This window comes from Podarcis liolepis, assembly GCF_965112155.1.
Source record: "Podarcis liolepis genome assembly, chromosome: 13".
In the NCBI taxonomy this organism is placed as follows: domain Eukaryota; kingdom Metazoa; phylum Chordata; class Lepidosauria; order Squamata; family Lacertidae; genus Podarcis; species Podarcis liolepis.
The window spans coordinates 20,190,123-20,202,583 of NC_139573.1; the positions used below are offsets into that span (position 1 = coordinate 20,190,123).

The window sequence follows — 12,461 nt, forward strand, 5'->3', positions numbered from 1 at the left end:
GGAGCCTGAGAGCCTAGCAAGCTTTGAGAAGGATGTATAGTAGTCTGGAAATGTGGACCTGAGGTGATTTCTTCCGGTTGTTGAATAACTAGTCCATTTTGTCTTGCAGCCTCGGTAGTGACCGCTCCAAGCCCAGTGCCAGAGCCATTTATGGTGAGTTTTGGAGTATAGGAATGTATCTGGAAGATTTGTTTATTTATGAGTGTGCTGGTACGTTTCAAATCTGAAGACCTTCTCAGTCCTGAAGCTGTAGCATCCTCAACTTTTTCAAGGGTTACCAGCTCTCATAAACGGATCTGCTGGTGATCTTTACACCTGGAACTCCCTTCCTGAGTATGTCACGTGGGATCCCTTTCTCACATCAACACCTTACCTGAGAAGCCTTTGGCTTAACTCTTTGCTCCTCACCCTCAATAACCACATTTGTTTACAATTAATCCCTTGACTCGCCCTCCCCTCTCTTCCTTGGTTGACTTCGCTACCAACAAAATGCAGTTTATTGCTTTATAATCTCCTTGAGTGCACGCACCTCACTTTTTTTTAATAATAAAGACCTCGCACAGCTTTGAAAAGTGCTGCAAAAAAAAATTATATGGGTGATCTTTTGCAAAATTTGTCTTGCTCATAACTGTTTCTGCAGAGCTTTCAAGGCTGGTGTGGTTCCCCCTCATGTTTTGCTGTGTGCTATGAAACTAAAAGTTTTTTTCTTCCAATGTTGGGATCTTGTGTATGATACCACAACGAACCTCTGCTCCTCTGCTGCAAACTGAACCAGGAAACCCATCAGTCTTTCAGTTCACATCCTCTCTGTGTTTCTCCCCTTTTATTTGAGGAAGCTTGAACATTTCATTTTCCTGGGATTTAAAAACCAAAGATTCTGTGCTGCATGAGGAATCAGCAGAGAAGCAGTAAGAAGGGAGGAGATGGGTGTGTGTGTATTTCTCACAAGCTAAACTGGTTCCCGCAGGGAGAGGCAGTAATTACATCCCTCCTCTTTAGAAGAGGTAATAATTTCTTAAGAACTGAAAAGTGTTCCTTAGAGAGATAAATCCCTAGATGTTCTTATTAAGAGTTTTAACTCGTGCTAGTCCTAGTCAGAGTACACCCATTGAAATTAATGAACCTAAGTTAGTCATGTCCGTTAACTTCCATGGGTCTACTCTGAGTCAGATTAGCATTGGATACAACCCATTGTCCTTTAAACTAGGCAAACCCTCACTCACTGCATGTGTGCATGAGCGAGAGATATAGTAATATGTATAATGTGTGTACATTCAGTCGTACCTTGGAAGCCGAACGGAATCTGTTCCGGAAGTCTGTTTGACTTCCAAAATGTTCAGAAACCAAAGCACAGCTTCTGATTGGCTGCAGGAAGCTCCTGCAGCCAATCGGAAGCCGTGGAAGCACCGTGGGATGTTCTGCTTCCAAAAATAGTTTGCAAACCAGAACAGTCACTTCCAGGTTTGCAGCGTTTGGGAGCCAAAGCATTCGAGAACTCAGCTTTTTGAAAACCAAGGTATGACTGTATATACATTTATGCTTATTTCCCATTTTTATGCTGATGTTTCTGTGTCTTGAAAATGACCCTGGCATGCAGCTGTTAAGCATGTGCAATTTTCCCTAGGATGTAAATTAAATGACGTTTTATTTGCCCGAATTTTCGACTGTCACTCCACTGTCAGGAGCCCTGTCACAAAGAAGGCAGACCTCATGTGCACTGTGGCTGGGTACACACCATAGTTAAAGCACCGTCCTGGCTACTGTAGGTCACTTCTCACAGGGTAACAAACAGCCGTTCCTGGCATTCTTTGTGCTTTGAATGAATGTGTGTGTATCCTGTAATCCCATCCTCCCTGCCCATTTGTTCCGTATAGGACATAGCCCCCTAAGACAGTGCTTCCCTTCTCTATCCCCACCCTCACTGCCACCTTTTTAAAATAAAAGTTGCCGGTTGATGCTAAACAGACCCGGCTGACAGTCGACACTAAAGTTTCAGGTTTCATTTGCTGGTTTAAGTCAACATTGCAACACAATTCCTCCTCCTTAAATAATGTTTTGTCTCTTTCTGCAGAGCAGAGGAAGAAGTATTCCAGCATTATCATGGCAGACGTCTCACAGTATGCCGTCAATGTAAGTTTGGGTTTTGGCTGTGGGACATCAGTGGCTAGGGAATTAAAGTGGTGAAAACTGAGTGATATTAGGGAAGAGGTTATAAGGATGAGGGGTTCCTGGTTGCCTCCAGAGTTATTTTGAGGAAACCCATTGCATGGGAAGCCTATGTGTTGCAGTGGATTCTGAAGAACATTCTAGAACAACTGCCTTCAACTATTTTGACTTGTCACTTGACTCTGACTTCTTTTTTTACCACACACGTCCTCCTTAACTCTACACCTTTCCCTCCACTTCTGTTTGCCTGCCTGCTGTCTCCTCTTTAAAAGACAACAGTCTTCCCTCCAAAACAAATCATCTAAATAATATGCAACTCACTCTGAGGTTAGCCTACAAGCTAGTTTTGGGATCCTGAATCATGAGTTGGAAGACAGGTATTCTAGTTTATTTGGGATGTTGCCTAGGCCTGTATAAAGTTTTTGCGTTCATGTTTTTTTTTGGACCGTCCTTTGGTAGAACGATATGGGGAACCAAGCAAGAAAATAATTTTTAAAAAGCATCCCTGTTATACAATCCACATTGAAGCAGCAAGCGCCAAGGAGAGCCATGGCACAGGGCAAAAATCAGCAGAGGGAATAAGCTCATGTTTAATACTGGAAGGTCAGGACAAATGCATTCCTCACAATTCTCCTTTCATGACACAAATTATTCCAAGGTGGTGTACAAATAAAATTGAAAACAATATTTTTAGGGGGGAAATCAATGATCAACAATACTATAAGATCATAAGAAAGTAGTAGTAGTAGTAGTAGTAGTAGTAGTAGTAGTAGTAGTAATACCCCACCCATCTGGCTGGGTTTCCCAGACACTCTGGGTGGCTCCCAACAGAATATTAAAAACACGATAAACTTCCCTAAACAGGACTGCCTTCAGGTGTCTTCTAAAAGTCAGATAGTTGTTTATTTCCTTGGCATCTGACGTGAGGGCGTTCCACAGGGTGGGCGCCTCTACCGAGAAGGCCCTCCGCCTGGTTCCCTGTAATCTCGCTTTTTGCAGTGACGGAACCACCCTCCTGGGAAGCCCTCCTGGTTCAGGCCAATGGCCTATCTAGTCCAGCATCCTGCCCTCAAAGTGGCCAAAGAGATGCCGGTGGGAAACGCTCCAGCAGCAGCCAAGCACAAGAGCAGCCTCTTCTCCTGCAGCTTCCAGCAACTGGTTCTCAGAAGCGTACTGAGTATGACTGGCAACATATAAAATGTCAGTGAGATGCTTCCCACAGAGCAGCTGGTAGTAGCATATGGCTCTGTGGAGGCAGAGGACAGCGCAGCTGGAGTATGAGCTGGTCTACCATCAAATAACCAACATACTTGGTGCCAAGTTAGCCTCTCTAGGGAGAGCCCTCTCCAAAAGGCCCACTCTCTTCTCTGCCCACCAACCAAACATAAGATGGCGGAGAGACCCTGTCAAGGCCTTTCTTCCTCTCCCTCCCTCTCTATTTCTCTCTCTCTCATTTATTTATGTATTCATTCACTCACTCACTTTCAGACTCATTCACACATACTCACACTCCACTTTTGGGCACCTGGATGTTCTAGGGCAGGGTTGGTTTTGGTAGTCATACTGATGCCCATCAATACTTGTCTACTATATCTGAGACCATATAACACTGGGCCTGAAAGACCTACATTGGCTCCCAGTACGTTTCCGAGCACAATGTTGACCTTTAAAGCCCTAAATGGCCTCGGCCCAGTATACAGTGGTGCCTCGCAAGACGAAATTAATTCGTTCTGCGAGTTTTTTCGTCTAGTGAATTTTTCGTCTTGCGAAGCACGGTGTCGGGAAAGTTTTGGAAAAGCTTCAAAAATCACCAAAGTCTTCAAAAACCTCAAAAAAGGCTACCACACCGCGTTCTATGAGTTGCTCCTCGAAGTCAAGTCGCAACTGTATTAACGGTGTTAAGAAAAAGGAAACAAACTTGCAAGACGATTTCGTCTTGCGAAGCAAGCCCATAGGGAAATTCGTCTTGCGAAGCAGCTCAAAAAACGCAAAACCCTTTCGTCTAGCGAGTTTTTCATCTTGCGAGGCATTCGTCTTGCGGGGCACCACTGTATCTGAAGGAGCGTCTTCACCCCCATCATTCAGCCTGGACACTGAGGTCCAGCTCCAAGGGCCTTCTGGCAGTTCCCTCCCTGTAAGAAGTGAGGTTACAGGGAAGCGGGCAGAGGGCCTTCTTGGTGGTGGAACGCCCTCCCATCAGATGTCAAGGAAATAAACAACTATCTGACTTTTAGAAGATATCTGAAGGCAGCCCTGTTTAGGAAAGTTTTAAATGTTTGATGCTTTATGATGTTTTTAGTATTCTGTTGGGAGCCACCCAGAGTGGCTGGGGCAACCCAGCCAGACGGGGCGGGGTATAAATTATTATTATTATTATTATTATTATTATTATTATTATTATTATTATTATTAAACCCCTTCTGATGGTCCCCAGAACCATTTGCAAACTAGCAAAATAAAGCAACAAGTAACCTCAGTGACTTAAGACGGATTTGCACAGACTTGTCTCCCTTCTGTATCTTCCAGCACTTGGTGACCTTCTCCATCGGGGATGAGGATGACTTGGCAACCGTGGAGGATGCCACCAGGAAACTGTCCGTCATGGATGCCCAAGGGAAAATCTGGGTTCAGGAGATGTTGCTTCAGGTCAACGGGTCGGCCATCAAGCTCTTCGACATAGACTCAAAGGTAGAGGAGCAACCCAGGACTGTGATGTTGGGTGGCGAATAGGGACCAAGAGGTTGTTGGCTGTAGGCCTGCGATCCAATATCTCTTATTTGGAGAGGGCTCCGTATGGGTTGTCTGGATTGTTTGGTGACTTTGTCTCCCCCTACAGGAGGAGCTAGAGAACTATGGATTAGCAGCTGTGGCCCGTTGTGAAGCCGTCCGACCTGAGTCTCGATCCCAGTCGCTGCTTCTGCTTGTGTGCCAGGAACCCCACCAGCTCAAACCGGATGTCCACTTCTTTGAATGTGACCATGTAGGGGTAAGGAAACTGGACACTGTGGATCCATAAGGGAAGTGTGAAAAGCCACTCTTGATAGTGAAACCCTCTTCCAGCTGCAGGAAATGTAACCTAAAGCAGTCTTTGCCAACCTGGTGCCCTCCTCTGCTGGTGGGGGCTGATGGGAGTTGAAGTCCAAAACATTGGGAGGGCACCAGGTTTGTGAAGGCTAATGTGATGCCCTAAGGCATATTTTGGAGCTGGGGAAGGGAGAGAGTTTTCTCTCTCACTGCCGAGCTTTCTGACTTGGTTTCTCTTCCATTTTATAGGCAGAATTGATCCAGCAGGACATTAATGGAGCTCTGTTGGACTTCAAGTCAGGCGGAAATGCTCAACGGAAGGAGGCGCTCAGGTGAATGCAGACCCATAAGCCTGTATAGCCACAGGTCTGAGGGAAAGGGGAGTTCTAAAACTATGAAGGCTGCAAAGTACACACACACACACAATGTACAGTGGTACCTCGGGTTACAGATGCTTCAGGTTACAGACGCTTCAGGTTACAGACTCCACTAACCCAGAAATAGTACCTCAGGTTAAGAACTTTGCTTCAGGGTGAGAACAGAAATCGTGCTCTGGTGGCGTGGCGGCAGCAGGAGGCCCCATTAGCTAAAGTGGTGCTTCAGGTTAAGAACAGTTTCAGGTTCAGATCGGACCTCCGGAACGAATTAAGTTCTTAACCCGAGGTACCACTGTATTTCAATCCTGCTGATGGCTCTTTCTAGGGAAGAGCAGCTGTACAAGGAATGGTCTGTGTGGTTTTTCAGTAGAGATGTTTGGGTGAAGGCATCTGACCCTTTCACCCACGTGCTATTTTTCTAACGCAAGTCCTACTGATTTCCCCCCTGCGACTTTCCTCCCATGCTTCTTGAATCCTGCAGAGTGGAGGTGTGGAGAGTGGCTTGAAGTGGGAGTGAGTTGCAGCAAAAAAAAACCACAGAAAAGGGTTAAGCACCCACATGCGCCGTTTCTCTGCTAAAACAAAGCAGAAACCAAAGCTGCTTTCACCAGTAAACAGTACACCTGTGTGTGAGTGACAGTTTGGGCTACAGCCCCGCCCACTTTGGTTCTGGCCACACCCACCACTGGCTCCAGCCCCTCCCACACCCAAGGGACTGTAGCCCTTGACCAGAAAAAGATTCCCCACCCTTGAGCCAGAGGAGAGCTAGAGATGTCTAGAATAGTATTCTCTCTCAGGCCCTTCCTTTTTTATCTCAACCTCTTGCTTTTTGCCTCTCGTCTTCAGAGCTACCCAGAATTGGCTTGGCAGCCAGACCAACAAGGCTCCGGAGACCCTGCCTCAGTCTCCTAAAGAGGTGCCCTCCAGGACAACGGTTATCGTGCCAGAGCAAAAGGAGAATGGTGAGAAGCCAGGAGCCCGGACTCTTCGCCAAAGGCTGCAAACCTATGCACACCTTTATGCCTGAGTTGAACACCACTAAAAAATTAGGGCAGAGGATAGCATACTGTGTCTAACCTCCTGGCTTTTTCTGCTTCCAGATATCTCGGCAGCTGAATCTGACCTGGCCTTTGTTCAGGCCGAGCAAAATGTGGTAAGTATAGCTGGGAAGGTTCTGTGTGGAAAAACCAGGTGGCCTGTAAAAGAAGTTAGAATGATTTGTGGGAGGTAGGAGTGATTGCCATGAGGTAGGATTTGTGGATTTGGCTATATTTGCATGCACCCAATAGGACCCGTCACCTTTTGTCCCTGATGCATAGTCAGTGCCCTTGGCAGCTTCCTGACAGGTAACAAAGCAATGATAGGGAGAGATACACCTGTGGTGGGTTTCCCCCCCTGCTTGTTGTACAGCTGTTAAAAGTAGAGAACGTATTGGCATATCTGGACTCTAAGAAACACACACACAACCTATAGAATATATTTGTGTAGAATATATTTGTTGCATCAGGGATGATCTGTTAAATACTCTTTTTTTCTCCTATATATTTAAAAATACTGTTCCCTCACCCCCCCAAAAAATGTTTAGGGAAGTGTGTTTTCATTCTGTTAAAAGTAGTTACAGATAGGTAGCCGTGTTGGTCTGCCATAGTCAAAACAAAAAAAATCCTTCCAGTAGCACCTTAAAGACCAACTAAGTTAGTTCTTGGTATGAGCTTTCGTGTGCATGCACACTTCTTCAGATACACTGAAACAGAAGTTGCCAGATCCTTCTATATAGTGAGAAGGTGGGGAGGGGTATTACTCAGAAGGGTGGTGGGAATGGGTGATTGGCAGATAGCTGAGATGAGCCTGTTGACGACTCTGTTGACAGGCTCATCTCAGCTATCTGCCAATCACCCATTCCCACCACCCTTCTGAGTAATACCCCTCCCCACCTTCTCACTATATAGAAGGATCTGGCAACTTCTGTTTCAGTGTATCTGAAGAAGTGTGCTTGCACACGAAAGCTCATATCAAGAACTAACTTAGTTGGTCTTTAAGGTGCTACTGGAAGGAATTTTTTTTGTTAAAAGTAGTGTTGTTGTTCTGCAAACCATGTGTAGTTTTATGTTGCTGTAGCTCAGTGGAATGCTGCCATTGATATAAATATCTTGCACTTCCTTCAAGGAGTTCAAGATGGAGTAGATGGTCTTTGCTGCTTTTCCAGGAGTAAAGTGTAGTTAGGGCAAGGGAACATCACTTCATGAATTTGCATAGAACGGAGAATTCCAGTACATGTCGTTCTCATGCCACAATTCTCTCTCTTTCTTTTTAGAAATTGAGGCTGCAATGCTATACCCGCTTACCTAGCAGTAAGCTCCCCTGAACTCAGTGGGACTTACTTCTGAGTAGACATGTACAGATCTGTGCATTTGGTTCTTACACAGAGAGCTCTATATAGAGTGTTCAGCTGGAACTGTCTACTGTTATCTCCCTTCCTCTCTCCATCTGACAGGAGCTGCTGAACCATGTTTTTGATGACGTGGAAGCCTTCATAGGGAAGCTGCAGAAATCGGCCGAAGCTTTCCGTGTCCTGGATCAACGCAAGCGCTCCGCAAAGGGGCGTCGCCGGGGGCCAGGCGGTGAGAAATATAGATCAAACTGGGCTCCAGGAAACTACATTTTCCCTCTCTTTCTTGCCACGATAACTGAGGCGGCTAGAAACTAGAGAGCCAGTGTGGTGTAGTGGTTAAGAGCAGTAGACTCGTAATCTGGTGAACTAGGTTCGCGTCTCCACTCCTCCACATGCAGCTGCTGGGTGACCTTGGGCCAGTCACACTTCTTTGAAGTCTCTCAGCCCCACTCACCTCACAGAGAGTTTGTTGTCAGGGAAGAACGGAAAGGAGAATGTTAGCTGCTTTGAGACTCCTTCGGGTAGTGATAAAGCGGAATATCAAATCCAAACTCCTCTTCTTCTTCTTCTTCTTCTGAATGCTGCTCCTGTCTGGCTGAACTTTCTGGTTCTGCTCTCTGGACAATTCTGGAAACCCACCAGAATCCAGAAAGTTTCACTGGGCTCTGAAAGGCTTCCCTAACATAACAGGCCCCAGGTCTCTGTTTTGGCATAGCACCATAGCAGAGTTGTCATGCGTTGCATATACAAGAGGTCTTTTTGCATGTGTGTGTGTGTGTGTGTGTGTGTGTGTGTGTGTGTGTGTGTTTCACACATTTGACATGAGTTGCTCTTTCAGAGAAAACCTGGGACAAGGGGCCTTTCTCCAGAACCCTCAATGGATTCCCATCTGCAGGCAGGAATCCTGCAGCTTTGGTCATGATCCAAAAGGCTTGCTGACACGGTTGCTGCGCACCGTGTGTGCAGCTCCACATGTGGGCATCTTGTATCGACATGTGTAGCACATTAATTTCATTATGTGGAGCATTTACAGGAGGCCTTTGGCACCTGTGCTGAGGAAGCCTCTAAATCCATCGGGACCAGGGGCTCTGCTCTCCAAAACAGATTCTGGACTGGTGAGGTGGAAGTGGGATGTACACACATGCCTGAGTCTGTTTTGGCATTCGTTCATGGTTTCATGCCTCTTGCTTTGCTGCAATTCCAAGATGAAGTATACATAATTTAGGCTGCATGTAATGTCATCGTAGAACAATAGCCCAAGTTGCAGTACAGGTGTCAATATCTTCTTACTTTGCTGCATCCGCAGAGGGACTCCTGACAATCCGATCCCGGCCTCCTCCCCAAGAGGAGTTTGAAGATGCTCTGGCAAAGATGAAATATTCCTTCAGCCTTCTGGTGAGTGTGGTTGGGCGAGCGCTTTCCTCACAAGAAAGCAAGAGGGCGCCTGCCTGGCTCATGCTAACCACTAGGATACGCTTTTGTTCCCACCACTCAGGCAAGGCTGAAATCGAACATTGCAAACCCTACCTCAGAGGAGCTCATACATTTTCTCTTCAACCCGTTGAAGCTGGTAAGCAACAGGTTCGATGGGGCAGAGGGGAGGGGAAGATGAACTCTCAGGCAGCTGAACCAGTGGTGATTAAACCCTGGAAGGTGATTTGCCCAAGCAGCAGAATGACAGGGTGAACTATACCATGCGGATGGCAGACATGGGACTGAAACCCATTTTTTTTTTTGGGGGGGGGGGAAATCATTGCATGTGGAAAACTGGTGTATCAAAGGAGAGCCTAGAACAGGCATAGGCAAACTCGTCCCTCCAGATGTTTTGAGACTACAACTCCCATCATCCCTGACCACTGGTCCTGTTAGCTAGGGATGATGGGAGTTGTAGTCCCAAAACATCTGGAGGGCTGAGTTTGCCTATGCCTGGCCTAGAACATATATCCCTGGCATGCTAGGCATCTGTATGTGAAGTCTCCTTTGTCATAAAAAAAGGTAAAGGGACCGCTGACCATTAGGCCCAGTCATGGCCGACTCTTGCTTTATTGGCCAAGGGAGCCCGCATACAGCTTCTGGGTCATGTGGCCAGCATGACTAAGCTGCTTGTGGCGAACCAGAGTAGCGCACAGAAACGCTGTTTACCTTCCCGCCGGAGCGGTACCTATTTATCTACTTGCACTTTGACGTGCTTTTGAACTGCTAGGTTGGCAGGAGCAGGGACCGAGCAATGGGAGCTCACCCCGTTGCGGGGATTCGAACCGCCGACCTTCTGATTGGCAAATCCTAGGCTGTGTGGTTTAACCGACAGCACCACCCGCGTCTCTTCCTTTGTCATGGGGGAGCATTAAAAGTCCAATCCCTTCCCCGCACCCTTGGAGAGCAGCGTGGTACAATCCATGAAAAGCTTCATCGTGCGATGTTGCTGTGTGTGCAGATTGGTTCCCAATGTGGGGCACACACCCCACAGAGAGGCAATCTGATTTTTAAGGGGGAGGCAATTTGAGAATGAGCTATGAACAGTTAGTGGCCTTTTAGACTTCCTCCACATGAATAGGAGTTCACATTTTGAATAATAAGAATTATGTGTCACGGGGGTGGGGGGGCATCAGGATTTTAGAGATGCTTAGGTGGGGCATAGCCAAAATAAGGCTGGGAACCACTGCTCTAGAGTCAAGCACCTCCCGTGGAGAACTTGGGCCCCCTTGAGCCCCAGACTGGGATATAAATAAATAGAACAATAACAACAGCTTGCTGTTTTTGACTCTCACATCTCACTTCAGGTTGTGGAGTCTTCGGGGGGACCAGCGTTCGCTTCTGAGCTGCGCAGCCCCATGCTGACCCTGGAAGCAGTGACCCTGATGCGAGGCTGCTTGGGAGACCAGGAGACAGAACTGTGGTATTCACTGGGTGAAAACTGGACCAGGCCAAGGTAAGGGGGGTTTTGTTATTTCTTCCCCAGTCCTGGATTTACACATAAGCTAAACAAGCTATAGCTTAGGGCCCCACTTTCTTGGGGCCCCCCAAAAAAATTAAAGGGGGGGAAATGTACATTTTCAAAATATAAGATAAAAAACAAATAAAATGAAACCTACATACAGCAACAGTGTTTTGTGTTGTGTAGGCTCCTATGATGTAAGTAATGCTAGCCTGCTCCCTAAAATATCACTGGTTTCCTCATTTCTATATATAGGGTGCCTACATTCTGCATGGACTGGTTGCAACATGTGCTAATGGCTTTAGATTCCTATTAGGTCCATAAATTACCATATAGCATATATTCAACACCAAATAACAGTGACAATTTGTTGTTGACAAAGGACAGCTGGATATATAAAGGGCCCCATTACCTTCAGTAGCTTAAGGTAAAGGTAAAGGGACCCCTGACCATTAGGTCGAGTCATGGCCGACTCTAGGGTTGCGGCGCTCATCTTGCTTTATTGGCCGAGGGAGCCAGAATACAGCTTCCAGGTCATGTGGCCAGCATGACTAAGCCGCTTCTGGCAAACCAGAGCAGTGCATGGAAACACCGTTTGCCTTCCCTCTGGAGCGGTACCTATTTATCTACTTGCACCTTGATGTGCTTTCGGACTTCTAGGTGGGCAGGAGCAGGGGCTGAGCAACGGGAGCTCACCCATGACCTTTCTTGCCTGCCATTGGCTGAACTGAGCTGATGGCACCAGAGGAGCTTGGTCACTGGAGCCCAGCGGTTCATTTCAGGCTCGGAGGTCACTGGAAACCTTGGGGATTTGCATTCCAAGGTCTTCGATATGTTGCTGATAAATTAGACCCATCCATTTGTGACACTGGCTAGTGATTCAGTGTTGATCGGTTTGAGGTCAATCAGTCGAGTGGTTTTGGCAATTTTAATCAGAAATGAATGGGCAAGTTTCAGTATGTGATTGAGGGTTTCATGATTATTATTGTTTATTAAATTTGTATACCACCCTATACCTGCAGGTCTCAGGGTGGTTCACAAGATAAAGCCACAATATGAAAACACAAAATACACAATAAAAACAAAAACAACCCAATAACCCCCCCCTCATTTGATGATTTCACTCATTCTCCATTGTATTATTTTCTTCTATTCATTTCTACCTCCTCCTTTCTGCCCTGTGCGCCCCAGAGTGGACTTCCCCCGGGGCTACGCAGATCCCTACAACCCAACTTTCCGGAGTGGCTGGGAGACACCACGCCTGGACGCTTCTGGCCAGCCTTGGGAAGACCCAGTGGAGATGCAACACCGACACGAAGAACGTCGCGCCCAAGTGAGTGATGAGGTGGAAAGCAGGCAGGATAAACATTTGCAAAAAAAAAACCCACACCGAGGGCAAGAGAACAGCTGCAAAAACATCTGCTGCTTCCAGGAGAAAGAGCAAGTTCTCCTTGTGGGCAGAAAGTGGCTTGAAGGATCCATTTTGAAGTATTTGGGGGCATCCTAATACATTCTGGGTGGATCCAATAGCTCATTTCTTGTTTGCAATTGCTACCAATAAGAATCT

The 12,461-nt window shown here is 46.6% G+C and overlaps 1 protein-coding gene across 1 annotated transcript in view; it reads left to right on the forward strand.

The window, feature by feature from the left end:
* EPS8L1 (EPS8 signaling adaptor L1) overlaps positions 1-12,461 on the forward strand; it is a 36,983-nt gene that overhangs the window by 7,642 nt on the left and 16,880 nt on the right. Inside the window, exons 3-14 of the mRNA XM_083471895.1 lie at positions 110-153; positions 2,072-2,130; positions 4,693-4,854; positions 5,003-5,152; positions 5,440-5,522; positions 6,414-6,529; positions 6,668-6,720; positions 8,062-8,188; positions 9,266-9,354; positions 9,455-9,529; positions 10,740-10,888; positions 12,086-12,227. Coding sequence (XP_083328021.1) covers positions 110-153; positions 2,072-2,130; positions 4,693-4,854; positions 5,003-5,152; positions 5,440-5,522; positions 6,414-6,529; positions 6,668-6,720; positions 8,062-8,188; positions 9,266-9,354; positions 9,455-9,529; positions 10,740-10,888; positions 12,086-12,227 — 1,249 coding nt within the window. The remainder of the gene's footprint in view (positions 1-109; positions 154-2,071; positions 2,131-4,692; positions 4,855-5,002; positions 5,153-5,439; positions 5,523-6,413; positions 6,530-6,667; positions 6,721-8,061; positions 8,189-9,265; positions 9,355-9,454; positions 9,530-10,739; positions 10,889-12,085; positions 12,228-12,461) is intronic.